Source organism: Notechis scutatus, chromosome 6 (assembly GCF_049901735.1).
Source record: "Notechis scutatus isolate UNSWTSFEM ecotype Mainland chromosome 6, rNotScu1.2, whole genome shotgun sequence".
Classification (NCBI taxonomy): domain Eukaryota; kingdom Metazoa; phylum Chordata; class Lepidosauria; order Squamata; family Elapidae; genus Notechis; species Notechis scutatus.
In genome coordinates, this window is record NC_142014.1 from 82,968,571 (window position 1) to 82,995,979 (window position 27,409).

The following is a 27,409-nucleotide window of genomic DNA, read 5'->3' on the forward strand; positions in this document are numbered from 1 at the left end:
CTGTGCCAGAGTTTGTCCTTACGCTTTGTGGCAGAAACTGTGGTGGTCTGGTTTGCCCAGGATGTTCAACCCTGAGATTTTAGCTCTGGAGGCAGGCTTTATTTCAGCTCTAGAACGGGTCTACCCCCAAACGTGGGTCGAGTGTTCCTTGCTTTCATGCGCTTGGCTTCCCACGTCCTTTCTCTCCAATTTGCTTCAACCTCCTCCCACCTCCACCTCAGCTGCAAATTAACTGCAATTTATCATAGAAATCACATGGTATAATGATGGGAAGTTGCCATCTTACAATTAAACATGGTAAAATGGTAGTTATAGGAGTTCCCAACTCTGCTACTTACCTTCAATAACACTTCCCCAATGAAGTGCTGAGAAAAATTGGTATCTCAATTAGGAACTTTGTGTGAAATTGCATCAAAATCTAACGCAGGGATGTCATTTCCCCTTCTTTCAACTTGGAAAGGGCTTTTATCCTCAAGAACCTTTCTTCGCACTTGGTTTTCAAAAAAATAATAATAATCAAGATGGAGGATTCGAACACACGGCTGGGAGTTAAGGCACCAAGCTAGAAAGCAAGATTTCAAATCCCGCCACGGCCATGAAATAGCCAAGTGGCTATTTGGACCAATCACTAGGAGACGGCGAGTTCTACTCCCGCCTTAGGCAGGAAAGCCAGCTGAGTGACTTTGGGCCAGCCACTCCCTCTCAGCCAAAACCGACCTCACAGGGTTGTTGTTGTTGTGAGGAAAATTGGAAGTGTCGGAAAATTGTGTCAGAAAAATGTTCGACACCTTGAGTTATTGGTAAAAATAGTAAAGGCAGGAAAATAATAAAATTAAAACAATAAAATAAAAAAATAAAAAAATGAAATAAAAATAACAAAATATAACACAATAAAATGGAGTAGAATTAGAATAAAATAATCACAGCCCAATTCCCATGCACGATTTTTAAAAAAAGAAAGTCAAATAGGGGATTTGATTGCGCAGTTTTCATGGCTACCTGGGCACTTAATTCCTCCTGCAGATCCTGTTGGAGTCTTTTACTTTTCCCTTGACAATTTGTTAATGCTTGGCCACTCGCTCCGATTCGGTACCACTTTTTCTCTTATCTAGTAATTTATTTATTTTTATTCCATTAAGAAAATTGATAAGGCCACCCAACTGACCCATCCCGAGCGGCTTACAGAAATAAAACCCCAATACAAAACCCAATAAATCCTGAACCCCTGGCAGGAATAATTTACCAGTAAGATAAATACGTTTGGAGATTAGGGATTAACGTAATTAATATTTTTTTTAAAAAAATCCTTGATGATTGTTCCATAATACAAACTCTGGGCAAATATATCCATTTCTTGGGAAAGTCCACAGCTGGGTTGGAGCTGGGGTCACCCTTCCATTGAAGAAGCATGTATTTGACCATCGGGTCTAAAAAGCAGCAGAGTCCATTTGGTTGGCAGAAGAGAGACTCACAAATGGTCTAATTTATGTGTTGGTTTTCAGGGTGAAAACCCTTTACTGCCTCTCCATCTGGTAATAAATATTTGCTGTATTCCTGGAGGGAATGCCAAGGCGGAGCAGGTGGAGCCTTTCCTTGAGGCTTGCTCGCTTTTGGGAAGAATTAGAAAGCAACTTTCTTGGGTTCAACACTTTAGAAAGGAAGATATAAAATAAGGAGGTCAAAGTGCAAACTCTCCTTGGAGGTTCACAAGGAAGGGGCTTTCTTTGGGGTCCTTTGCTGGACACCCCAGAGTCTAAGGCAGGGGTGTCCAACCTTGACAACTTCAAAGGACTCCCCAGAATTCCCCAGCCAGTTATGCTCCAACCTTGACAACTTGTGGACTTCAACTCCCAGAATTCCCCAGTTATGATCCAACCTTGACAACTTTTAAGATTTGTGGACTTCAACTCCCAGAATTCCTTAGCCAGCTGGTAGAAGAGCTCTGGGAGTTGAAGTCCACAAGAGTTAAAGTTGCACAGGGTTGGACATCCTGGTCTGGGGCATCAGAATGAGATCCAAATATAACGAATGTTTGGTAGCATCTATTTTCCATGGACCAGTTGCACAAAGTATGATGAGAAACAGGATGCTCAGAGACGGGGACATACGGGTGGTGAGGAGCCCCATCAACGTCCAGCTGGCCACAGAATTGGGAACGATGCTGAAGGATTCACACAACAAAGTTGGCCATTAGGAGGAAGAACCTGTTTTCCGACAGTCTATGAGTCCTACACTGTCCAACCAGGTTGAGTTTGGCCAACACCCAAGCCAAGATAAAATTATGTCAGTGTTGTGTGTCCTACAAATATGGGGGCTCGATTTTTTAACCTTGCTGGGGCACCACCGAATGAGACTGGGAGGAGAGAATAGAGATGGGACAGGTTTGACCCCTTTCATTCTTAAATCTGGCTCCTGTTTTGTCTTGTGTTCAGAGATGGTGACTCCATGGCCAGTGGTAGGGTTCGAAATTGCGCACTACCGGTTCTGCGGGCACTTCACGTGCATATGCAGCACTCAAAGATCGCCTGAGTTGTTTTTTTAGCTCAGCTGAGGCACGGCAATCTCTCTGCCATGTCGATCAGCTAAGCTAAGAATCAATGGAATCAAGGATGGGAAAAAGCAGGGGGCGGGGTGTCAAGCCCAAAATTGACACATGCATAGCCACTTTATTTAGCCTTCTTATCTATTCCTTTTCATTCTCTCTCTTTGCTGGTCGTGGGGGGAAGGGTTTCGGGCTTGCCACATTCCTAAGGTGGGAGGAGTGGAGATAGTTGTTTAGGCTAGGTGGTTCTCCTTCCTGTGGGAATGAAACCATGCTGAGACCTGGAGGTGGAGACTGATGAAAACCAGGCAAACGTTGATTTACTTCTATTGGGGAATGTGATTGTTTGGGGGGCTGTTTCTAACTTAACAATATTATGTGGGGTAATTCCGGGTTGGGTCAGATCTGGAATTACAACAGACTTTGCCAATTGGATGCTTTCCTAAATAAAAGAAATTGTTTTGGAAGACAGACTTTGCTCTTTTCTTTTTAAACGGGTTTCATCACTTGGAAACCTGACAGGGGGCCAGCCAGAGGTGGTATTTGCCGGCTCTCCGAACTACCCAAAATTTCTGCTGCCGGTACGCCAGAACCGGCCTGACCCAGCTGAATACTACCTTTGCTTATGGCTCTTGAAATGAGACTTGGCTACAACTCCCAAACACCCGTCACAGCCACGGCAATAGCGGTGAAGAGTGCGAAGTGCAGTCCAGCCAACCCGAAGTACCTGGTCCTCCATCTGCCAAGGAGCATTGCAAGCAGGGAGGTCTTAAAAAACCCAAATATTGAAGAGGTGACAAAAGAAGGCACCCAGGAGATTTCGTCTTTTCAATTCTCTTTGCAGCCCAAAATCTGGGGAGAGGTTGGAGAACACGTAAGGATCTCCAGGTCTGTTTGAAAAGGCTGAAAAGGGAGACCTCTCAATGGGGTTTAGGCATTTAAGAAATCTTGGCGAGGATGAAAAAGCATTCGAGCTGAACGCTTCCAGTCATGTTTGGAGTGGGCTCCGTTCCACTTCCATGTCGCCAGCCAGAGGCCAGAGGTCTTAAGCACAAGATGGGGAGCATGTCCATCTTACAGCTGCCTGGGGTAGGACTGTGCTCCCCCAAAAAAGGGGGTTCAGTGTGTAAATCCACAAGTAGAAAGGTTCATTGGCACATAGGCAAAATCTGTCTCAGAAACCAGTAACCTAAGAGTCAATTATAATTCTCAGTCATCCACATAAAGTTTTCTGGAAGTTGAGTCCTGGCAACTGGACTTGCAGTTCTTCTTAGAAGTCCAATCCAGTTCAAGTCCAGTTCTTAGAAGTTCTTCCAGTTCTTCTTAGACTTACATGTTCTTCAAATTCTTCTTAGAAGTCCAGTTCCCCTGATAAGACCTTCAATTTCTTCTTGGAAGTCCAGCCCAGTTCAAGCCCAGTTCTTAGATGTTCTTCAAATTCTTCTTAGAAGTCCAGTTCTCCCGATAAGACCATCCAATTTTTCTTAGAAGTCCAGTTCCCATGACTCAACTTCCAGAGAGTAACTCAAGACCATTCCAGTTGGGTGTCAAGTCTATCCTGGTTAGGGTCCCACCTTCTCGACGTCCTCCTTGGTCCCAGGCACTTCAAGAGATCCCATGAAGACTGCTCTCTCCCCAGCCCAGCCTGGAAACCCTGCCCTTGTGGCCTGAAACATCCCAGGGAAGATGAGCATCGGTGAAGACGGCACATGGCACACGCGTGTTGAGCCTGGTCTTTGGCACAGGAAGAGGGGCAGAGCCCCCTCTCCGTTGAGTGTCTCCTAGCGGCAAAGTTCACAGGCTGTGATGAAGCTCGCGAGGGCCACCAACTGGGTCATGGCAGAGGCCCAGGTGACATCCCTGAGAGGAGGAGGAGGAGGAGGTTCGAGCTGGTTTATCCTGCCCCGTCTTTCAGGTGGCAATGGATGACCTCAGAAGGCCCAACTGTTTCTCTACGGAGCTGCGGCTCCTCACGTTGGTGCCACTCCTCTTCGCTGAAATCTGGGAAGAAGAAGGCAATTTCCTTGCTAGCTGAGGCTGCAGAGTCTGGGGGGGGAGAGAAGAACAGAATTAACAGAGTTGAAAGGGGCCTTAGAGGTCTTCTAGTCCCACCCCCTGCTCAGTCAGGAGACCCTCTGCCATTCCGGACAAATGGCTGTCCGGTCGCTTCTTAAGAACCTCCATGACTTCAGGAGGCCTTCCGGAGCCACCTGCGCCAGCCTTCCCTAGGAATTCAGCTCTGGGGCTCACCTGAGCCATGGACGCTGTTCCGGGTGTCCGTGAGGCCCAAACTGCCGCGGATGGACTCTGGGGCCGTGTGGCGGGCACGATACACCTTGGTGGGACCCATCAGCCGTCTCCAGCGTGTGATGGCTTCCTCGTGGGCCAGGATGTAAACCCTCATGGGACCGCTGAAAGGGCAAGGAGGTTCATCCATGAGGCTCCCTGGTCTCTACGCATTTCAATATCCTTGTCCTCCCTTCCCTCTTCTCTTTTCTTTCCTTTCTTCCACCCACCCTCCCTTCCTTCCTCACTTCTCTTCCTTCCTTCCATCTCCCTTCCACCTTCTTTCCTCCCTCCCTCCCTCCCTGCCCCCTTCCCTTCCTCTCCCTTTCTCTTCCTTCCACCTCCCTTTCTCTTCCTTCCATCTCCTTCCACCTTCTTTCCTTCCTCCCTCCCTCCCTGCCCCTTCCCTTCCTCTCCCCTTCTTTCTCTTCCTTCCACCTCCTCTTCCCTTCCTTCCTTCTTCACTTCCCTCTTCTTCCTTCCATCTCCCTTCCACCTACTTTCCTTCCTCCCTTCCCTCCTCTCCCTTCCCTTCTTTCTTTTCTTCCTTCCACCTCTTCCTTTTCCCTCCCTTCCTTCCTTCCTTCTTCACTTCCCTCTTCTTCCATCTCCCTTCCACCTTCTTTCCTTACTCCCTCCCTCTTCTCTCCCTTCCCTCTTCCTTCCTTCCCTCCCTCCCTTTCCTTCCTCTCTCCCCTTCTTTCTTTTCTTCCTTCCTCCTCCCTTCCATCTTCTTTGATAACTCCCCTCCCCCTTCCTTCTTCTTCCTTCCTTCCTTCCTTCCTCCTCCTTTCCTCCAAACCTAGAACCCTTACAATCTAGAACACCCCCTGCATTCCCCCATCTGGAATATCAACAGAGAAAGCTCTTCCATCCAACCCTGGACAGGCCCTCAAGCCTCATGGAAGAACTTCTGGCCATTTAGGACACTGGTCTCTGGCTGCCTCCTGGTGGTCAACGCAACACAACACAACGCAATACACAAGTGTTGGGTTTTTTTTGATTAGGTGACAGCCACAGAGAACGACCCCTGCCTGGTCTTTCAGGCCTTCCAACCATGCTGAGTCCATCCATCTTTTGAGTTGGAAGGGACCCTGGAGGTCTTCTAGTCCAGCCCGTTGCTTAGGCAGGAAATCCTATACCATTTCAGACAAATGGTTAGCCAATCTCTTCTTGGAAACCTCCAGTGTTGGAGCATTTGCATGTATACACACACACACAAACACACACAGATACAAATATCTTAATCAAAGAGGCAACACAACAGCTAGGAAAACTTTTCCTACAACTTAATTTTTTTTTTCTCACAAAACAATCTAAACATTAAAAGAAGGTGCATCAAAAAATCAACAATCCACATTACACACATTAAACACTTTTGTATGGGGTTTTTTGCTGTGTTTTTGGAGTTTGTTTTTGTTTTGTTTTTTAGTTCTGCATTTTTGTACTTTACCTTTGTTTTACATAAAATAAAAATAGGCATGAAAAAAAGAGAAGAGAGAAATTTCTCATCTTTCCCATCCTGAATCTGTTGGGAATTTCTGTTATTTCTCAACTGGACATAACACGTGGATGGGGTGGTTATTTGTTTTCTTTTTTTACTGAATTTTAGCTCCTGCCCTTTCCCACCTGGTGGAGAATTTAGGCCCCTGTTCTACCAACATAGTAAATTTTTACAGGGGAGCAGGTGTCTCCGCCTCTTTCGCATCCAGAGAGCGAGGTATAATATTGACAAGGGTCTCCAGAAATAAGCCAAGATGAGTCCTGTCCTTTTTTCCTACCTTTGCATCATTCCCCTTCCTCATTTCACCCTCCTTTAGAACAAAATCATTGGTGTGAAGGTATCTGGGGTTCCTGTAGGCCCTGAGGGTTAGGGTTGGGATTTCTCCACCGTGGTCGCTTTAAGAAAGGGTGGACTTCAACTCCCAGAATCCCCAAAGCTAGCTGAGGAATTCTGGGAGTTGAAGTCCACCCTTTCTTAAAGCGACCAAGATGGAGAAACCACCGACTAATTAGACCAGAAGTCTCCAAACTTGGCAACTTTTAAGACTTGTGGACTTCAACTCCCAGAATCCCAAAGCTGGCTGGAGAATTCTGGGAGTTGAAGTCCACCCTTTCTTAAGCGACCAAGATGGAGAAACCACCACTAACTAGACCAGAAGTCTCCAAACTTGGCAACTTTTAAGACTTGGACTTCAACTCCCAGAATCCCAAAGCTAGCTGAGGAATTCTGGGAGTTGAAGTCCACCCTTCTAAAGCGACCAAGATGGAGAAACCACCAACTAACTAGACCAGAAGTCTCCAAACTTGGCAACTTTTAAGACTTGTGGACTTCAACTCCCAGAATCCCAAAGCTAGCTGAGGAATTCTGGGAGTTGAAGTCCACCCTTTCTAAAGCGACCAAGATGGAGAAACCACCAACTAACTAGACCAGAAGTCTCCAAACTTGGCAACTTTTAAGACTTTGGACTTCAACTCCCAGAATCCCAAAGCTAGCTGAGGAATTCTGGGAGTTGAAGTCCACCCTTTCTTAAAGCGACCAAGATGGAGAAACCACCAACTAACTAGACCAGAAGTCTCCAAACTTGGCAACTTTTAAGACTTGTGGACTTCAACTCCCAGAATCCCAAAGCTAGCTGAGGAATTCTGGGAGTTGAAGTCCACCCTTTCTTAAAGCGACCAAGATGGAGAAACCACCGACTAACTAGACCAGAAGTCTCCAAACTTGGCAACTTTTAAGACTTGTGGACTTCAACTCCCAGAATCCCAAAGCTGGCTGGAGAATTCTGGGAGTTGAAGTCCACAAGTCTTAAAGTGGCCAAGTTTGGAAGCTCTGCTGCAGGCCTTTGAAGGGAACAGGAAGGAGGTCTTCTCAACCACCAGCTCTGGACCTACCTGGACATGAACTCCACCAGCCTCTGGTAGAAAAATCGCCCTGGAGGAAGAAGAAGAAGAAGAAGAAGAAGAAGAACTTCTGAGGAACAAGGAAGCTTCTGCTCTGCTCGCTCTCCTCCCTGCTGGATCTCAACGCAAGCAAAGCCCCATAACGACCGAGACGTAGGGCTGGTGAGCTCCAAAGGGGTTTGGATCCATCATCAGCTCACTCCAGCTTGCAGGTCGAGATGCAGAAGCCAAGATGGCCAAGGCTTAGAAGCACACTGAGGTCTTCTACTTTGAGCCCTGACCCCAGGATGTCATCCGACCCACAGACAGGAACCAGAGGAAGAATCTGACCCATCCTTTCCTTCAGCCCAAGTCCATGCATGTCTGTCTGCCCACACCTGGATCAGGTTCACCCAAGAGGACTCTCAGCTCCATGAGGGACATGGTCAACATTAGGAGGCTCAGATTTTAATCTCTAGAAAGCTGGAGATTAGGGTCTTCAGGGCCCCAGAATGGGGGCTCTACTGAACCCCTATGGACTTCTTTTATCCGGGGATGAAGATCTTTGGAAGCCTCAGGCCACCAGAGGAACTCTGAACTGGGTCAAACCTGAGGGCCATCTAGAGTCCAGCTTCTGGGATAGCCAAGTGGGATGCACTGGGGAAGAAGATCCCAAGGCTAGGCTGGAGGACCAGAGACCCTTCCCCAGCCTTTCCCCAGTCAGCGGGATTTCAGCCGCAGCTGCACCGGGAAGCCTCCACACCAACCTGAGTGCTCCTGGTAGAACCTCCGACTGTCCTCCTTACTCCAGAGGAGGTCCTTCATCCGGACGATCAAGAATTGGTGGTTCAGGATGGTTTCATGCACCGCCTAGAAGAAGACCGAAAAGAAGGTAAGGGGGAAAGTCTACGGAGATTCTCCGTCCTCCAGCTGTCCTGGTTGTCCCAAAGGTGCTTTTCCTTCAGGAGGCAACGGGACTCACTGGTGTTTCTTTGAAGACGTTTCCCTTCTCATCCCAGAAGCTTCTTCAGTTCTGACTGGATGGTGGGGAAGGGAAGGGTTTACTCTCCTTGCAGACAGCTGGTCATTTGCATCCTTTGAGAGAGACGTTGAGAAAGTCGGAGAGAGGGCAGAGATAAACTGCCAAGGGGCCTTAACGGCCCCCAGAAAGGATGAAAATGACCAGTCAGAGCTGAAGAAGCTTCTTGGAGGAGAAGCGAAACCTCTTCAAAAGAAAAACCCAGAAAGTCCAGGTGCCTCTTGGAAAAGAAAAAGCACCTTTGGGGCAAAATAAGGGGAAGGCCACGGAAGTCCAAAAGCCCCCGACATCATCTGGCCATCGGTCCAAGGGGCTTTTGTGGCTCTTCACACTACAAAGCTTCAGATGGGGCAGCTTTCCGTCCGTGGCTGGCACCCACCCTAAAGGCACTGAGTGGACCACCAGGGCTGGATCAAGGCCAACGGACGTCCTAAGCCGAGCCCAACCATGGAGTCATTTGGTCCTTCCGTTGCTTAACTCAGGAGTTGTTGTTCGTTCACGGGGAACAGGTGGGGGCGGCTGAGGCCTCGGAGAGCGAGGACTCCGATGAGGGGCCTAGGTGGGATGCAGGGATGGGGCCAGGACCATCGGGGGGGGTGCTGCTTTCGGAGGTCGTGGTGGCTGGCAGCAGTGAGGAAGAGGCCCCCCGAGGAGCCTGTGCCCAATGTGCATGCATGCAGGGCTGCTGGAAGGAAAGAGCAGCTGCAGCAGCACGGGCGACTCGGGAGTAAGGCTGCAAGGTAATGGCCCCTCTCTCAAGAGATAAAAGCCAGCTGAGAAACCGGAGTTCTTTGTAGGAAGCAAAGAAGTTTTTGCACTGGAGCCCGGTGGACATTAGGAATATCCGAGTTGGTGTTTGGAGACTCTTTGATTTATAGTTTAGGAACTTTATCTGTTGTTCTTGGCAGTCTTGCAAAAACTTGGCCAGGCTCTTTCTTGTCGTAGCTAATTAGTTGGAAGCAGGCTTTGATCTGTGAAGAAACAGAATTCCTAAATGAAACATTAAAAGGTTCTGCTGGTACCTAAGTCTCGTGTTTGCTCTCTTAGAACCAGGTTTGGGTCAGAACAGGAGTTCACAAACTTGGCCACTTTAAGACTTGTGGACTTCAGGTCATGTTACATTTTTAAACAAACATGACAATGGTTTCACATTGATGTTATTAACTTTCTTACATAATTTGATATTAATACATATGATCAATCTTAATTATTTAATATTCTCATATACTATTTTCTGTCAATCTCTATATTCTTATCACTTCTTTTATTATAAATTCTATGTCAGCATATTGGCAGTATTTAACAAATTATATAATTCAAATAACCATTCATAAATTCATATTAATTTGTATTTTCTATAATTTATCCCCATTTTTAGTTCTTGGTTGCGCCCCCATTACATTTAAAACAAAGTTTCTTCCTACTCCCAATTATAATAAAACAAACAATATTCACCCTACTAACATTTAACGTATTACACAATTCTAGTAATACTATACACCCCTTGGAACCACACTGTTCACACAATGAGGTGTATATAGAAGCAAAAAAAAAAAATTAAAAATGTATTTAAAAAGACTTGTGGACTTCAACTCCCAGAATTCTTCAGATATGCTGGCTGGAGAATTCTGGGAGTTGAAGTCCACAAGTCTTCAAGTTGCCAAGTTTGGAGGCCTCTCTGGCCTAGTTAGTCTATGGTTTCTCCACCTTGGTCCCTTTTAAGAAAGGTGGACTTCAACTCCCAGAATTCCTCAGCCAGCTTTGGAATTCTGGGAGTTGAAGTCCACCGTCTTAAAGTTGCCATGTTGGAGAAACTCTGCCTAGTTAGTCTATGGTTTCTCCACCTTGGCCTTTTAAGAAGGTGGCAACTCCCAGAATTCCTCAGCCAGCTTTGGAATTCTGGGAGTTGAATCCACCTGTCAAGCACCATGATGGAGAAACTCCTCAGATATGCCGTCTCCAACTGGAGCAATTTGGGAGTTGACTTCAACTCCCAGAATTCCTCAGCCAGCTTTGGAATTCTGGGAGTTGAAGTCCACCTCTCTGCGACCATGATGGAGAAACTCTGTCTATGGCGTCTCCACCTTGAGTCCCTTTTAAGACTTGTGGACTTCAACTCCCAGAGTTCCTCAGCCAGCTTTGGAATTCTGGGAGTTGAAGTCCACCTGTCTTAAAGCGACCATGATGGAGAAACTCTGCTCTAAAACAGGCATCTCCAACCTGAGCAACTTTTAAGACTTGTGGACTTCAATTCCCAGAATTCCTCAGCCAGCAAAGCTGGCTGAGGAATTCTGGGAGTGAAGTCCACAAGTCTTAAAAGTTGCTCAGGTTGGAGACTGCTTGCTCTAGAAGGCTTTGGGGGGGTATTTCTCCCTCCCCGTTTGCACCCACCCTGGAGGCTTCCGGTTGATCCCTGCCCCCACACACGTCCACGAGTGTGCAAACTCTCCACCCTCGGCATGCACTTGTTCGCACTTACTTCCAGCACCAGAGGGTGGGCCACCGCGTCGGGCTTGACGATGGCCAGGGTCAGCTGCAGGGACCGCCGCAGCCCCGGCCAGGAGGGTCTCATTTGCCCCCAGGGGAGGAGACGGGGGGGCCGTTGCGGGGGGGGGTTTCGCTCTGCCCGCCGCGCCGCTTGCAAGGGAACACAGGCACGTGTGCACCCGCACGGGCTCTTCCGGGGCTGGGACGCCTTTGCACGCGCCTCCTCCCCCTCGACCTGCGAGGAGGAGCCGGAAGTGAGGGGGCGGTAGCCTTTGCACACTTTTGCACGTCTTTCCTTGCTTGCAACTCAACGCTCCGTCCTGCCCGCACGCAGGCACGCCGGTGTGCAAGCGAGGCAGCGGCTGGGACACACCCTTGCGCCCTTTGGCACCCCCAATCCCGCTTGCAAGTGTCCTTTGCACGATTTTGCACGCTCGGCGCGTCTCTCTCCCCCCGCCGCCGCACCGGTTTGCAAAGGAAAGCAAGAAGCGAGAGGCAACTGCACACTGGGCACCTCCCTCCGGCTTTGCACACACTTTTTGCACGGCGTTTTTCCACGCTCCCCGCCCCCAGGCCGATTTGCAAAGGGAAGCAGGGAGCGAGAAGCGCCTCTGCCTGTCCCGTTTGCACGCTTGGCGTCTCCCTCCGGCTTGCGAGGGGAAGCGGGAGGCCGTGGCACACGCTGTTTGCACGCCCCTTTTGTTCTTTCCACGCTTGCCTCCTCCTCCCTCCCCCTCCAGCCCGGTTTGCCAAGGGAAGCAGGAAGAGAGCGGCGAGTGTGCACACGCTTTTGCACCCTTCCTGCCTCCCAAGCCCTGGTTCGCAGGGGCCGTTTTGCACGCCCGGCGTCTCCCTCCCCCCTTTTTAGAGGGCTTTGCCAGGGGAAGCGAGGGGCGGCAAGCGGGCGCCCGCCTTCCTCCCAGCCCCGCGGCCGCGCGCAGCATCCGGCCGGTCGCCTGGCAGCCGAGCCGGCGTCTCCTGGGCGGGGTGGTGGGAGGGAGGGACGCCCGCGGGCGCAGCCTTGCAGAGCTTTGGGGGAGGGCTTCCTTTTCCCAGCCCTCCCTCCCTCCTTGCCCGGGACCCTCGCCGCCTGCCTGCCTGCCTGCCTCCCTCTGGCAAGCCGGGCTGCGGGGCCGCATGGCCAAGCCGGGGGGTCCCGAGGGGGAGCCCCCCCAACGCGGCTCTGGACCAGGACAAGTACGACGCGGAGGAGAACGTGAAGATCATCTGCCTGGGCGACAGCGCCGTGGGCAAGTCCAAGTGAGTGGGGGCCCGGGACCCCCTTTCCCCCCAGAGATGGGGGGTCTCCCCGCTCAACGCCCCCACCGCCCCAGCCCCGCCTCGAGGAGCGTTGGGAGTTGCGCAACCGTTGCGGAGGGATCCGCTGCTGTGCGCGCCCCCTCCGGAGCCCAGGCCCCGGGCAAACTCTGCGACCACCCACCCCCAACTCTGCAGCCCACATCGCCCCCTCCCCAGAAACCCCCAGTGCCCGATGGGGGCATCGGAGCAGAGGGGCTCAACTGACTCTCCCCCCAGAGGTAATGGGAGTGGGGGACGCGGTGCGGAAGTCCCGGGAGGAGGGGGCTCTTGCCCCCCACTTCCAGGGTGGCCAGCAGCTGCGCCAGATGGCCCAGGTGCTGTGATGCGCCTGTTTAGATGATCTCTAGGGTCATCCTGGGAATGGACGTCCTTCCCTCTCTCTCAGCTGAGACCCTTCAAGGGTTGTTGATGCAGGTCGGGTGGAGTCGCACCAGACAGTTCGCACAACCTCCACAACCCCGTCTGTGGGGAAACGAGGGAGGCGCCTTCACACCATCAGCTGAGATTGCTTTCAACCTTCCTCCTGGGGCCTCTCTGGGCGGGGCGATTTTCTTGCAGACGTTTTGTCACCCAACTAGGTTACATTATCAGTGCTAGAAGGAAAGGGAGGGTGGAGGAGGAGGACTGTGGGGTCCTTGGTGCTCTCTGAGCCTGGGTGTTTTCTTGCAGACATTTCATGACCCAACTAGGGAACATCATCAATGCTAGAAGGGAGGGGAGTTTATGGAGGAGGAGGAGGAGGAGGAGAGGAGAATGGGAAGGAGGAAGAGGAGGGATGGAGGGAAGGAAGGAAGGAAGGAAGGACCATTGTAATGGTGCAGTGGTTAGAATGCAGTATAGCAGGTTAACTCACTGCTCACTGCCAGAAGTTCGATCCTGACCAGCTCCAGATTGACTCAGCCTTCCGCCCTTCCCAGGTGGGTAAAACGAGGACCCAGAGTGTCAGGGGTCAGAGGTTGACTCTGTAAAGCGCTTAGAGGGGGCTGGGAAGCCGTATATAAGGCTAAGGGCTGTTGCTGCTGCTATTTGGACAGTGGTTGATCCAAAATCTGTCGGGCGCAGGAAACGAGAGAGTTTGAAAACAAGGAGCATTGATTCAATGGTACCGACGGGTAGTCCTCGACTTACGATCAGAATGGAGCCTATAATTTTTGTTGCTAAGAAGTGAGAAATGTTGTTAAATGAGTTTTGCCCCATTTTTACGACTTTTCTTGCCACACTGGTTAAGTGAGTTGATAAGTGAGTCACTCGGTTGTTAAGTGACTCTGGCTTCCTCCAGGGCTTTCGCTGGTCAGAAGGTCCCAAAAGGGGGGATCACGTGACCCCCCAACCCTACCCTCCACCCCGGGACACTGCGACCGTCATAAATACGAGTCAGTGGCCAAGCGTCCAGATTTTGATCGTGCGACCATGGGGATGCGGAAAAAGGGTGGAAAAAAATGGTCATCCATCACTTTTTTCAGTGCCGTTGTAACTTCGAACGGTTACTAAACAGAACTGTCATAAGTCGAGGACTACCTGTATTCACTAAGAATCTGATCTAATAGCGGTCAAGGCCAGCTGGGGCCAGATGAGAGTCAGTGGATTTCATGGGGCCGGGCAGGGTGGGTGGGGGCTGGTCTTGGGTCTCTTTTGGGGGCACAAGGACTCCAGGCCGATGGCGCATTTGACACCCCCCTCCAAAGGACTCTGCCCAGCCGTCCCCTGCAGGAGCTGGACTCAGTTTCCTCAGTGTGGCACTTTCTCTCTTTTCCAGGCTGATGGAACGCTTCCTCATGGAGGGATTGTATCCTTTGGAACGGGGAGGATGGGGGGAAAAGTGTGGGGTGGCCTCTCCTCGGCTATCGGGGGACCAAAACCAACCGGAGTTTCTTCCAGAAGAAACCAGGCCTCCCCAAATCGCAGAACCCGGCAGATTCGGATGGTGCAAAGGAGGAGATAATGGGAAATTAGTCAGGGGTAGTTTTCCCAGGTGGCAACAGGGCCTTTCCGCCACAGGTGGTGGCTCTTATCTCTTATTATCTACAGTATCTATCTCTCTCTAGCTACTATCTGTCTGTCTATCCATCTCTATCTCATCATCTATCTCTATCTACTCTATCTATCTCTCCATCTACTCTATCTCTTATTATCTACAGTATCTATCTCTATCTAGCTACAATATCTGTCTGTCTATCTCTATTATCTCTATCTCTATCATCTACTATCTACTTACCTGTTTTTATATCTATCTATCTATCTATCTATCTATCTATCTATCTATCTATCTATCTATCTATCTACAGTATCTATCTCTACCTACAGTATCTGTCTATCTATATCTCTATCATCTATCATCTATCTTATCTATCTCTATCTAATTCTATATATCTCTATCGATCTCTATATCTCTATCTCTCTCTATCTCTATATCTATCTATATATACTGTATCTACTCTATCTATCTATATCTATATATCATCTCTATATTTATATCTATATCTATCTCTATCAACTCTATCTATCTACAGTATCTATCTGTCTAATCTATCTGTCTGTATCTATAGGTATCCATTCCTATAGTCTCTCTTCTATCTGTCCATCATCCATCTATTATGTACTATCTATCTATTTTTGTCTATCCATCATATATTCTATCTGTCTATCATCAATCTATCCCTCCATCCCTATGATCTCTCATCTACACTATTTATATATCCATGTATCATGTTCTATCTCTCTATATCTCTCTGTCATTGATCCATCCACCCCTATAATCTCTCATGTATCTATATATCCATAGATCATGTTCATTCTATCAGTCTACCTACCCATCTACCCAGAAACTAATTTATTGAAATAATTAAAGCTATAATTAAAATACAGGAAGCCCTTGACTTACGGCCACAATTGAGCCCAAAACGTCCGCTGCTAAGCAGGACAGTTGATAAACAGGCTTTGCCCCGTTTTACGACCTTCCTTGCCCCAGTGGTTAAGTGATTCCCTGCGGTTGTTCAGGGAGCCACGCGGTTGTGAAATGAGTCTGGCTTCTCCATTGACTTTGCCTTCCCAGAAGGTTGACCAGGAATGATAGAAGGTCTCCACAGCCTTGAGCAGGGGGTTAGACTAGAAGACCTCTGGGGTCCCTTCTAGCCGTATGATTCTACGTCCTGTTCTAACACTGTCCTAAACTCATGCAAGGGTTGGGTGGACTGGTGTGCGTGGAAGCAGTCAAGATGCTGCATTGACGGGCCTGCCTCTTCTGAGGAACCTCTCCTCTGCTTCTTCCTCCCTGAAGACCACCATGGTTTCCCACCTCCTTTCCTTGACCCTGGCCCACAGCAAACCCCAGCAGCTCTCGACCTTCGCCCTGACCCTCTACAAGTACACAGCCACCGTGGACGGCAAGACAGTCCTTGTAGGTAAGGGCTTGCTGGAGGCAGTGGTGGAGGCCACAGTGTAGATGTTCCGTCCTAGGCTTCCCCAAAGAGCACGAAGCCAACTCTTGAGTCCCGGCAAAACCTCTTTTATTAAATGAATGTGAATTTATTGCATTCACATTCAGCCAACGGCCTGGCAAACAGTCTTGCAAAGGTATAAATATTAGCTCAGACCTTATCTATCCTGGAAAGCTGCCCGGTAAATAGTTCCACACACAGTGCTGACAAGGAAGGGCTGGGCAAAGAGTCTCTAGGTTACACAGGCAAACTTCATGAGGCTGGAACGAACGAACGAGCAAGTTGTTTCCTGCAAAAGCCCCCTCCCCTTTTGCTCCTCTTTTAATCCTGGTGGGAGGGGCCATTCATCATCCACCTGGGACCCTCACTCACACGTCGACCCTGCTTTCTCAACTGTTCTTGTCTTCTGGTAGTCCTGTGCATGCACAGGCTGGGAACCGGTTCCAGAAGCTCCCCCGCCTCACTGCTGTCTGAGCCCGAAGGCAGCTGATGACTGCCAGCCTGCCCTGGCCCCATGGCCCTGCCTCTGATGCAGAGCCCTCCTCCAGGCCTTTCTCAGCCTCCAAGACTGGCCCAGGTTCCTCCCCAACCTCCTCATTACTGTCCAACTCTGCTGCCAGCTCCGTCAGCCGCCGGCAGGCCCTCTCCCTGATCTCATTGCATGGGACCCCGTTCTGATAAACACATCTGTCCATGGCTTGAAGCTTGTTAAGCCTGGATTCCCCAACGGGTGTTAAGGAAAACAAACTAAACAGAACGTGCAGCGAAGTCAGATAGGAAGACAGGTAAATGTGTGAGATAAGTTTTCTAGTTAACACGCAGTAAAAATACAGATACGCTTGTGCTATCAAAAATATAGTTTATTCCATTTAAGAATTATAGCATAGTCAAATAAACGGTCCATTAGTCATATATCAATTTCAGTCAAGTCTTGTCGGGGATACTCTATTTGCAAAGTCCGTGTTGAATAGCCAATGTCAGTACACTTACAATAAATCAGTCCAATCTTTATCTTCTCTCCGTTGAGAAAATCTCCCCGTTTCAGCAAGAACGCAGTCATCAATCCATCCAGTAATTAGGGATCAGTAAGCCAGAGAGAGCGAGCTGCAATTGCCTCGCTTCTTATATAGTGCTTTTACAACCACACCCTTAATTACATTCTTGCTGTTAAAATTACACACACTTTAACTAACGAACCATGATACCTTATTTATTATTTTTACCCAAAACAGTTAGGGTAAACAATGTTATCCCTAACAAAGCTGCCCATTGAAGGGCTGAGAAGCTTGCTGGGTGGAAGGTCCCCTTGGACATTGGGTTTCAGCAGAAGATCCACGATCGATCTCTCTCTCTGTCTCTCTGGCCCCTACAAGGGCTCTCGGAGTCCACACACCTCCAGGAGACCCCGAGTTGGAGGAGGCTGACTTAATGGATCTTCTGACTTTAGAGAAACGGCCCGTTTGAACATGGCTGGACTTCAACTCCTTGCTGGCTGGGGAATTCCGAGAGTTGAAGTCCACCCCTCTTCAACTGCCAAAGTTGAGAGATAGAGACATTATTATGTTGGTTTAAGTCAGGCGTGTCCAACCTTGGCAACTTTAAGACTTGTGGACTTCAACTCCCAGAATTCCTCAGCCAGCAAAGCTGGCTGAGAATTCTGGGAGTTGAAGTCCACAAGTCTTAAAGTTGCCAAGGTTGGACACCCCTGGTTTAAGTGGATCCTTTGTGAGCTGTGGAATTCCTGCTTTCCAGACTTCTGGGACACTGCCGGCCAGGAGCGTTTCCAGAGCATGCACGCGTCCTACTACCACAAGGCCCATGCTTGCATCATGGTAAGGAAACGGACGCCTGGGGTTTGCGGTGGGAATGCTTGAGTGAGGGATCTCTTCGGGCTGATAGAGATCCTTCGTCTGACTCCAGGGCTCAGTTGTCCTGATGTGGGTGGGACAAAGTCTTCCCCATTTTTCTTGGCCCTCCGCAAGGGAGGGGCCACAAATCCAGAAGAGTATCTTCTCCAGCTCATTCCGTCTTCCCACCAATGCCACTGCAGCCATGGAGTCACCACACTCAGCCCTGATCAGGGATGGGATTCCAAAAATGTTACTACCGGTTCTGGTGGGCGTGGCTTGGTGGGCATGGCAGGGGGAGGATATACTGCAAAATCCCCCTTCCCTCCCCACCCCACTGACCTGCTTTCCAGCTCCGTTCTCCTGTGCAGGGCAACCAAAGGAGACCCAGGTGATCAGCTGTGGGTGTGGCATTTTATGGGTGTGGCTTGGTAGGCGTGGCTTGGTGGGCATGGCAGGGGAAGGATATACTGCAAAATCCCCCTTCCCTCCCCACCCCACTGACCTGCTTTCCAGCTCCGTTCTCCTGGGCAGGGCAACCAAAGGAGACCCAGCCAATCAGCTGGGACTCAATGGGAGGCGGAGAAGAGATGGGGTTGGCGGGGCCAGTCGGAGGTGGGATTGGCCGGTTCTCCAAACCTCTAAAAATTTCTGCTACCAGTTCAGGAAAACCGTTCAGAACCGGCTGAATACCCACCTCTGGTCCTGATCAGTGGTGGGATTCAAAATATTTTACTAACGGTTCTGTGGGTGTGGCATGGCTTGGTGGGCGTGAGCAAGCCTACCAACGTCTAGTAGATGTTTCTCCTGGGGCCGTTTGCACCCTTGCAGCTTCCTCGCACCGGGATCTGAGATTTTGGTTGTCGTTTGATTGAGCGCATGGTAAGCCGTCCTCCTCTTCTCTCCCCCTCCCTTCCAGGTGTTTGACGTCCAGCGGAAGGTCACCTACAAGAACCTGACCAACTGGTATAAGGAGCTGCGTGAATTCCGGCCTCAGATCCCTTGTATCGTAGTGGCCAATAAGATCGATGGTGGGTCTCCTCCCCTTTTTCCCCGCTGGGGGGAGGAGATTCAGCCCCTTCTTGGGCAAGGGGGAAAACCTTCTGCCCTTCAGGCTTTAAGACCACGCCACCTCCGTTGCCCCAAGGCTGCTTAGCCAGTGGCGGAGAACATCACCGCGGAGCTTCCTCTTAAAGCTGCACCAACTGGTCTGGAACGAAAAAGAGGTTTTTTTCCCATTGGAAAATGCAATATAACAGAGAGTGGGAAGGGGCCTCGAAGGTCTTCTAGTCCAACCCCCTGCTCAAGCAGGAAACTCTATGCTGTTTTTAAAAAAAAGGGGGGTCTAGTCTTTTTTAAAGGGGGTTTTGTGAAATCTTTGTTTTTGTTCCCCCGGGAGGGTCAACCTGAAGGATTTTAGTTTCCCCTACTCAAAGCTGCATCTCCCATCCAGCCATGGGTCTCTGTTGTTAAGCCTGGATTCCCCAACGGGTGTTAAGGAAAACAAACTAAACAGAATGTGCAGCGAAGTCAGATAGGAAGATAGGTAAATGTGTGAGATAAGTTTTCTAGTTAACACGCAGTAAAGATACAGATACGCTTGTGCTATCAAAAATATTGTTTATTCCATTTAAGAATTATAGCAAAGTCAAATAAACGGTCCATTAGTCATATATCAATTTAAGTCAAGTCTTGTCGGGGATACTCTATTTGCAAAGTCCGTGTTGAATAGCCAATGTCAGTACACTTACAATAAATCAGTCCAATCTTTATCTTCTCTCCGTTGAGAAAAATCAACACTCCTTGTTCTCTCCCGTTCCAGCAAGAACGCAGTCATCAATCCATCCAGTAATTAGGGATCAGTAAGCCAGAGAGAGAGAGCTGCAATTGCCTCGCTTCTTATATAGTGCTTTTACAACCACACCCTTAATTACATTCTTGCTGTTAAAGTTACACACACTTTAACTAACAAACCATGATACCTTATTTATTATTTTTACCCAAACCAATTAGGGTAAACAATGTTATCCTAACATCTGTCCCAACCATGGCCATTTCTAGCCCTCTGTCTGTGTGTGTGTGTGTGTGTGTATGTACATATTTTAACAGTTTTTATACATTTTCACATTACATACATAGGTGCTTAGTGAAAGTGTATTGTAAAGCTAAGGTAGCTGAGGAACTCTGGGAGTTGAAGTCCACAGGTCCTAAAGTTGCCAAGATTGGAGGCGCCTGGTCTGGACCATTTTATTTATACATAATCATACTTTTCCCTCTCCTAATTTCTATCTCTGCTATCCAACCATTTGTAAAACAAGCCCTGTGTTCGAAAATGCTCCGTGTCTCCTTTTTTCCTTTTCTTTTTAGTGTCAATCTGTCCATTTCTGCACAAGTATACACATTTTTTTAAATTTTATCTTCTAAAAATAATGGGGGCTTTGGGCTACCAGATGGGGAGCTTTTATTATCAAGCAGCTGTATTAACACAGGCGAGAGAATGGATAAATCTTAAGACACAGAAGGTTACTGTTTTCAGAAGGTCACTATCTCCATTTAGGATGGCATCCTTTTTTACTGTATGGTAAAAGTAAAACTCACAGGTATTTTCAAAGACATTATGTAAGAAATGCTCTATTTTTAGTATGTATTTATTTAGAAGATCTATATGGCTGCCCCACCCATTCTGGGCAGCTTACAAACAATAAAGAACCCAACATATATAACATCGGATATATAATGCAGGACAGGTGATCCATGGACACACCTCGGTATGCACAACACCAGGTGGGCTGCTGCATTCTGCACCAGTTGGAGGTTTCTTTTCAAAGTGTGTGCGGATGTATTGAGACTCTAGTCCCAGGAATGAAAGGCGAGGTCTCCCAACAACCCTGAGATAGACCCTGAGCCCATGTTTGGGTAGTATGTGTGCTTAACTTCAATCATGGTTAGATTTTCAGGAGGTTAACGTGTGGTAAGTGGTAGCTTAGTCTTGCCTCCAGAAGTTGTGAATGCTCCAACAATGGAAGTTTTCAAGAAGAGATGGGACAACCCTTTGTCTGAAATGGTAGAGGGTTTTCTGCCTAAGCAGTGGGTTGGACTAGAAGACCTCCAAAGTCCCTTCCGACTCTTATTCTGTTGTGTTCTGCCTGTATTTGATTCCTGTCGCTCTTCCTCTACGGAGAAGTTGGGCTGCAGAAGCGGGCAGCCATTTTGGGGCCAGGGAAATGCATCGTTTTAAAATGGTGCACATCCACAACATGAATTCAGACATTTCTGGGACGGGGCAGAAACGTTTTAAGGCTTTGGGGGCAAAGCCTTTAAGAGAAGGGATGTGGATGTGTTAAGTCAACACATCCACACGGTCCTTGTCTCTTCCCTGAAGAAAGAGAAGAGAAAAAGCGGATGGACTTAAGCAGAGCTCTCCAAACTTGGCCACTTTAAGACTTGCGGACTTCAACTCCCAGAATTCTCCAGCCAGCTCTGCTGTGGTATTCTCTAGCATGCTATGCTATGCTGGCTGGAGAATCCTGGGAGTTGAAGTCCACAAGTCTTAAAGTGGCCAAGTTTGGGGACCTGTCTTCACCTGGCCCACCTCCAGTGGGGCCTGTCTAGGAGGCCTCTCGGTCTCTCAGAAATTCAGAGGAAGCTGCTGCTGGTTTCCACAGACAAGCGAGCTGAAGACCTTGGACAACCGTTTGTCTGGAATTGTATAGGGTTTCCTGCCTGAGCAGGGGGTTGGGCTAGAGGACCTCCAAGGTCCCTCCCACCTCTGTTACTCTGTAAGAACCTGCCACGTTTGGGCAATTCGTGCCTCGGTGCTTCTCGTTGCAAACTCAGCAGTTGGGTTATTTCAGTCAACAAATGGACTGAGATTCCTGACAGCGAAGACAATTCACCAGGGGAACAACTTGTCTCCAGAAGTTGTGAAGGCTGCAACACTGGAGGCTTTTGAAGAGATGTTGGATAGCCATTTGTCTGAAGTGGTGTAGGGGGTTGGACTAGAACCGTGATGGCGAACCTATGGCACACCTGCCATAGCCATTTGTGCCGGCACGTGAGCCCCAGCCAAATTTACCTGCACTGCGCACTCAAGCGCCTCTCAGCTGATTTTCGGCCTGTTTGAGGCCTTTTTCGCCCTCCCAGAGGCTCGAGAGAAGCCTCTGCAGCCTTTGGAGGCTGAAAAACAGGCCCGTTTCAGCACTTCCGGTAAATACTGGAAGTGCCGAAACGGGCCTGTTTTTCGGCCTCCAAAGGCTGCAGAGGCTTCTCTCGAGCATCTGGGAAGGCGAAAAAGGCCTCAAACAGGCCGAAAATCAGCTGGGAGGCGCTCACGTGCGCAGTGCAAGTAAGGGGGCGGGGGATTGCATGTGCATGCGCAGGAGGGCACATTGCATTGTGGGTGCTGGCACACACGTGTGCTTTCGGCACACCACAACAAAAAGGTTTGCCATCACTGGACTAGAAGACCTCCAAGGTCCCTTCTATTCTAGTTAAGCCTGTGGGTCCTTCCTTGTCTTGGGCTGCGTCATCTGGGGCCCTCCTGAGGTCATCCGGTTCTCTCTCTCCTCTTCTAGCCGACCTGAAGGCCACGCAGAAAAGTTTCAACTTCCCCAAGAAGCTCAACCTGCCTCTCTACTTCGTCTCCGCAGCAGACGGCACCAACGTTGTGAAGGTGGTTGAGGGAGGCTTGGATTCCTGGCCGAGGGGTGGGGGGCATGGGGGGCACTGGCCGGGCAGGGAAGGATCCCCCAGCAGTGGTCTCCCCCTGGTTGACCCTCTGCGTTCCCTTCCGCAGCTCTTCAGCGATGCCATCAAAATGGCCGTGGCCTACAAGCAGAACTCGGGCGACTTTATGGACGAAGTCCTGAAGGAGCTGGACGTAAGAGAGGCTCCCTGGGCGGCTGTTTGGGGTTGGAGGCCCAAAGGGCCCCCCGGGAATTGGCTCTTGGGCGGGGTGGGGGGGGAGAAGGCCTTTCAGGGGGCCTCTGGGGGCCCGTGGTGTGGCTTCTAATTGCTAACCACGATGGCAGGTAGCCGCAGTTAAGAGGGCGGTTTGTGTGCCCGGCAGCCCTGAGGGTTATTTTCCCTGACTTTGGTTTTCTCAGGTGGGGGGACCCCTCCCTTCCTTCCCTCCCTCTTTCCTGGCTGCTTCATTCCTTTCCTCTCTCCCTCCTCACCTCCTTTCCTTCTAGCCTCCCTCTTTCCTTCCTCTCTCCCTTTCTACACTTCACTTCCTCCCCTTTTTTCTTCTCCCATTTTCTATTCTTCTTTTCTTCCCTTTTTCTTCTCTCCCTCTTTCCTTCCTCCCTTTCCTTCCTGCCTGCCTCTTTCCTCCTTCCCTTCTTCTTTCCTTACTTCCTTTCTGCCTCTCTTTCCTCCCGCCTGCCTGCCTGCCTCTCCTTCCTTCCTCTCTCATTCTTCCTTCCTTCTTTCCTCTTCCTTCCTTCCTCTCTCACTCTCCATCCTTTCTTCCTCTCTTTCTGCTTTCTTATTTCCTCTTCCTTCCTCTCACTCTCCTTCTTTCTTTCTTCTCTCTCACCTTCCTTCCTTCCTCTTCCTTCCTTCCTCTCTCTCTCCCTTCCTCTTCCTTCTTTCTCTCTCTCTCTCTCTCACTTCCTCTTCCTTCTTTCTCTCTCTCATCTTCCTTCCTTCCTCTTCCTTCCTTCCTCTCTCTCTCCCTTCCTCTTCCTTCTTTCTCTCTCTCACCTCCCTTCCTCTTCCTTCCTTCTTTCCCTCTCTCTCCTTCTTTCCTTCTTTCCTCTCTCTCTCTCACCTTCTTTCCTTCCCTCCATCCACCTGGAAGCCTTCTCTTGCCATCCTCCACCTGCTGAAGCCTCGCTGTGGCTGCTGCCCTAGAAGAGCCCAGGTGTGGGGCATCCCTTTTGACCCCCTTCCCTGTTTCCCTGCAGAATTTTGACCTAGAGGTGAAGGAGGACGACTCCCCCACAGAGGAGACCAGCCAAGGGGAGCCTTCCCCGGTCCACCTGAGCCCTAGGAACGAGTAACCCATGGGCCTCCACCTGCACCTGCACAGAGACCATGGGCAGCCCCCCCCCCACCGACTCAGCGGAGGCAACTGGGGACCCCCGAGGAGGCCAGCAGATGGAGGTCACCTCTGCCGCCCTTGGGAGGAGGAGGCAGAGGGAGGACCAGGCTTCCTAGCCCAGAGAAGAGGGGCTCCGCTGGGCCTGGTAGAGAACCTGAGGCTCATCCATGCCCCCCTTTCACTTCTAGAGGGACCCTGAGTCTATGCTGTTGTTGTTGTTATTGTTGTTGTTGCAAAGATTCCACCTGGAGAAATAAATTTTGGAAATCTAGAAACTAGCCTGGTAGCTTCTCTGAGAAAGCAAAGTCGCTCCCAATTGTGTGTGGGGGGGGGCGACCTCTGGTTGTGTTGCACCCCGAGAAAAAAGGGGAAGGGGTGAAGGTGGCCTGCGCTGGGTCGGGTCTTCTGCAGCAGATCTCTTGGAGGAGCACAAGCACAGGGAGCCCCGCAGTTGAGCAAAGTTGTGTGAGGCAATCACAGCCCGGCGTGATGTCTTCACAAGAGACCGTGATGTCCCCCTGAAAGCCCACCCCACGCCCCTGGCACCCTCCCTGCCCCTTTTCCAGACCAGGGGTGCCAAGAAGGGCTCATCTACACAAACAGAAGAGGAATGTGTACCCGAAACTCTGAATGCAGGTAGCCCTCGATTTACAACTCCCACGGAGCCCAAACATTATGTCATGAAGTGTGAAATGTGTTAAATGAATTTTTGCCCGTTTTATGACCTTTTTTGCCATCGTTGTTAAGTGTATCACTGCAGTTGTTCAGTTAGTGACGTGGTTGTTAAGTGAATCGGGCTTCCCCGTTGACTTTCCTTGTCAGAAGGTCGCAAAAGGAGTTGAAGTCCACAAATCTTAAAAGTGGCCAAGGTTGGAGAGCCTTGTTTTACAGGCCCTCTAGGACTTTGCCTTGTGTGACCTCTCTAGGACTTTGCTTTATGGTAAATACAACTTGGCCAACAAGACTGGGGGGAGAAGGAGCCTTCAGGAGTGATCCAAACGAACCCCGTCAGTTAAACGGATCGGTTGCCTAAAGGGGATCTCCATGACCTAATCATGTGAGCAAACGGATCCAGTGGGACACATCATCCCAACGTCGGTCCAATGCAGGTTGTCCTTGATTTATAACAGTTCATTTAAAGACCGTTCAAAGTTGCAACGACGCAGGAAAAGAAGTTTTTCACGCTGACAGCCGCCGTGGTCACGTGATCAAAATCCAGATGCTTGGCAACTGGTTCGTATTTATGACGGTTGCAGCGTCCCTGGGATTGTGTGAATACATATCAACCAGTTCATCAATACGAACCAGAATTCTGGGAATTGAAGTCCACTAGTCTTAAAGTGGCCAAGGTTGGAGACCCCTACTGTAAAAGCAAGCCTTCTCTAGGAATTCGGACACTGTCTTCCTCAAGTGGCCAGTCCCCATTTCTCTGGGTTTCACAGAGTGAGTGGCCATTAGGTGGAGAAAGACTTCGTGGTCAGCCGTAATGGGCTAAAATGGCCGCCGTTTCACAGTTTCGGTTTGTGATAGCTGATCAATTCCCTGACCCAGCAGGAAGGGAGGATGGACTCCCTTAGCAAAGGGCTCTTCGCCTTTTCAGGAATCGGGGACACTGTGTGGCAGTAAAAGACCCCCAGCAGTAACTAGCACAGATAGGTGGTCTTTACTGAAAAGGCAGCCAAGATTAAGCTACCCCCACCCCAAGCAACAGCTGCAGCGATGGGTTTCAAAACTTTTTCTTACCGATTCGATGTGAGTGCGCACTTCATGTGTGCATGCATAGCGTTTGCAACTCACCTGCAAGCCGTGTGTGTAAAACAGCAAGTGGGAGGGACCAGTAGCTGATTGTCGGAGTGAAACTGGTTCGCTCACAGATTATTGTTGGAGGTCCCGGTTCGGCCAAACCGGTGGAATACCACCACCGAACAGCAGGCCTTGGAAGTGAAGAAAATGGATGCATGCTGGTGCACCGTTCTTTAGACCCAGCAGTTTTGCCCTTTGGTCAAGATGACCAAGTCTTCGGGTGAAGATCTGGAGAAGATCCACCTCTGATCTTCACACCAAAGGCAAGCTTGGTCTGCTGGACCCGAGTGAAAGAATGGACGCTTGGCAAGGGTAAAACTGCTGGATCTGAAGGTGGCACCGCTATACCTGTGAATGGAGCGCCAGTAAACATGTTGTGCTGCAAGGAAAGGTGCCAGCTGTGGGGTGGATTGCACCACCCAATTATATTTGGCACAAGAACCTGCCAACTCTTCAGTGGTCTTCAGGTGGTGGTTCTTGGCCAGACGGAGCAGCGGAAAGGCCAGCAGTGAACTGAACCAACTCCGCGTGGTCCACTTGACCGATCCTTCCATGCTTCAGAGAGCTGAGCTGGGAAGTTGTGCAAGATGCGCGGGGCGTCCAGGGCCATCAGACACGTTACTTTTAAATCCCTACAGAGTCACGGCAAGGACACCTTCATGACACTGCACTGCTGTTGGGCGTCCTAAGCTTGTCTGAGTTTTAGATGTGCAACACTGACCCAACAGCGGCTGATCAAGTGTGCAGAATGGAACAATTTTTACAGCCGAATTGGCAAACGGCCTCTCCGCTTAGGAAAGGTGGGTTTGGAGACATACAGGAAACCTGGGGGCGGGGGGCCAAACGGGGAAAATGAAGACCCTGGGACCAGAATGGGTACATTTTGTAAACACATTTTGATATTTACATTTTGTAAACAATAAAACACATTGCCCAATATCTGTTACAAAGAAAATCTGGGGCGGAGGAGTGAGGTGGGGAAACAGGATTTAAACTTACAGGTATATAGATTCCGATTCTTAGCCTTTGTAGAAGCTGATCTTTCATATGAAGAGTTGTTTATGAGCACAACAAAATATCTACACGACCCAATGCAACCTTGCCTTCTCCAGGCGGTGCTGAGGTCCCCGGGAAAGAGATTAAATGCAGGGGCCTCCTTATCATCCATTGTCATGCAGCCTGCAGGACTTGCCCTGCCTGTGGTCACCGCACTCATGCTTCAGGAGCACCAGGCATGGGTGGAGCTCGGCTCACACACCCCCGAGCTGTGTAAAATCACCCCAGGGACCTAGCATGCCTGAGGTTAGCTGAACCCTGAACAAAACTTTCATTTCTGGTTTCAATAAGTGTGCTGCCACAGCTCCCCAGAGGATGTTGCTGGCATTGCCAAAGTTCTCAACTTCGGTGGCACGCCTGTGTGCCCAAGGCATGCTGGGTCTCCTTCCAGTTCACCAGGACTCGCCAGGCAGGTCATCCTCTGGTAGGCTCCCTTCCTCCTCCTCCTCTTCCTCCTCCTCCTCCTCTTCGAGAGAAGCCAGATCGCTGTCCTTGATGAGTTTCAGGTTCGACAAATCGGGCCAGACCCACACGGCATTTTTGAACTTCTTAATGACGTGCAACAAGTTCTGAATCGTCCTCAAGAACGTTCGCACCGTGCTGTCAGTATGGGATATCTCAATGATGGGTAGGACCTTATGCTCTGCGATAGGCTGCGGGTTT

At 49.7% G+C, this 27,409-nt stretch overlaps 2 protein-coding genes across 2 annotated transcripts; one reads left to right on the plus strand and one right to left on the minus strand.

The window, feature by feature from the left end:
- Nucleotides 1-1,274: 1,274 nt before the first annotated feature.
- NME6 (NME/NM23 nucleoside diphosphate kinase 6) lies at nt 1,275-11,474 on the minus strand. Its single transcript, XM_087968999.1, has 5 exons — nt 11,230-11,474; nt 8,479-8,581; nt 7,724-7,763; nt 4,793-4,953; nt 1,275-4,588 (listed from the first exon to the last, which is right to left on the minus strand). Exons 1-5 carry the CDS (start codon nt 11,320-11,322, stop codon nt 4,437-4,439), a joined length of 549 nt encoding a protein of 182 aa, XP_087825125.1. The 5' UTR covers nt 11,323-11,474; the 3' UTR covers nt 1,275-4,436.
- Nucleotides 11,255-24,165, plus strand: RABL2B (RAB, member of RAS oncogene family like 2B). Its single transcript, XM_087968998.1, has 8 exons — nt 11,255-12,497; nt 14,314-14,343; nt 15,879-15,958; nt 17,747-17,826; nt 18,761-18,872; nt 22,416-22,513; nt 22,637-22,720; nt 23,751-24,165. Exons 2-8 carry the CDS (start codon nt 14,318-14,320, stop codon nt 23,844-23,846), a joined length of 576 nt encoding a protein of 191 aa, XP_087825124.1. The 5' UTR covers nt 11,255-12,497; nt 14,314-14,317; the 3' UTR covers nt 23,847-24,165.
- The last annotated feature ends 3,244 nt before the right edge of the window (nt 24,166-27,409 follow it).

Bases quoted from the DNA above. Each gene is read 5' to 3' on its own strand.
- NME6 (XM_087968999.1), bottom strand. From the start codon at position 11,322: ATGAGACCCTCCTGGCCGGGGCTGCGGCGGTCCCTGCAGCTGACCCTG. The intron at 7,764-8,478 runs GTTGGTGTGGAG...TTCTTCCTCCAG, and splicing joins GTTCTACCAGGAGCACTCAG to GGCGATTTTTCTACCAGAGG. The intron at 4,589-4,792 runs GTGAGCCCCAGA...CTCCCCCCCCAG, and splicing joins GAACAGCGTCCATGGCTCAG to ACTCTGCAGCCTCAGCTAGC.
- RABL2B (XM_087968998.1), top strand. From the start codon at position 14,318: ATGGAACGCTTCCTCATGGAGGGATT. The intron at 17,827-18,760 runs GTAAGGAAACGG...CCTCCCTTCCAG, and splicing joins AGGCCCATGCTTGCATCATG to GTGTTTGACGTCCAGCGGAA. The intron at 18,873-22,415 runs GTGGGTCTCCTC...CTCCTCTTCTAG, and splicing joins AGTGGCCAATAAGATCGATG to CCGACCTGAAGGCCACGCAG.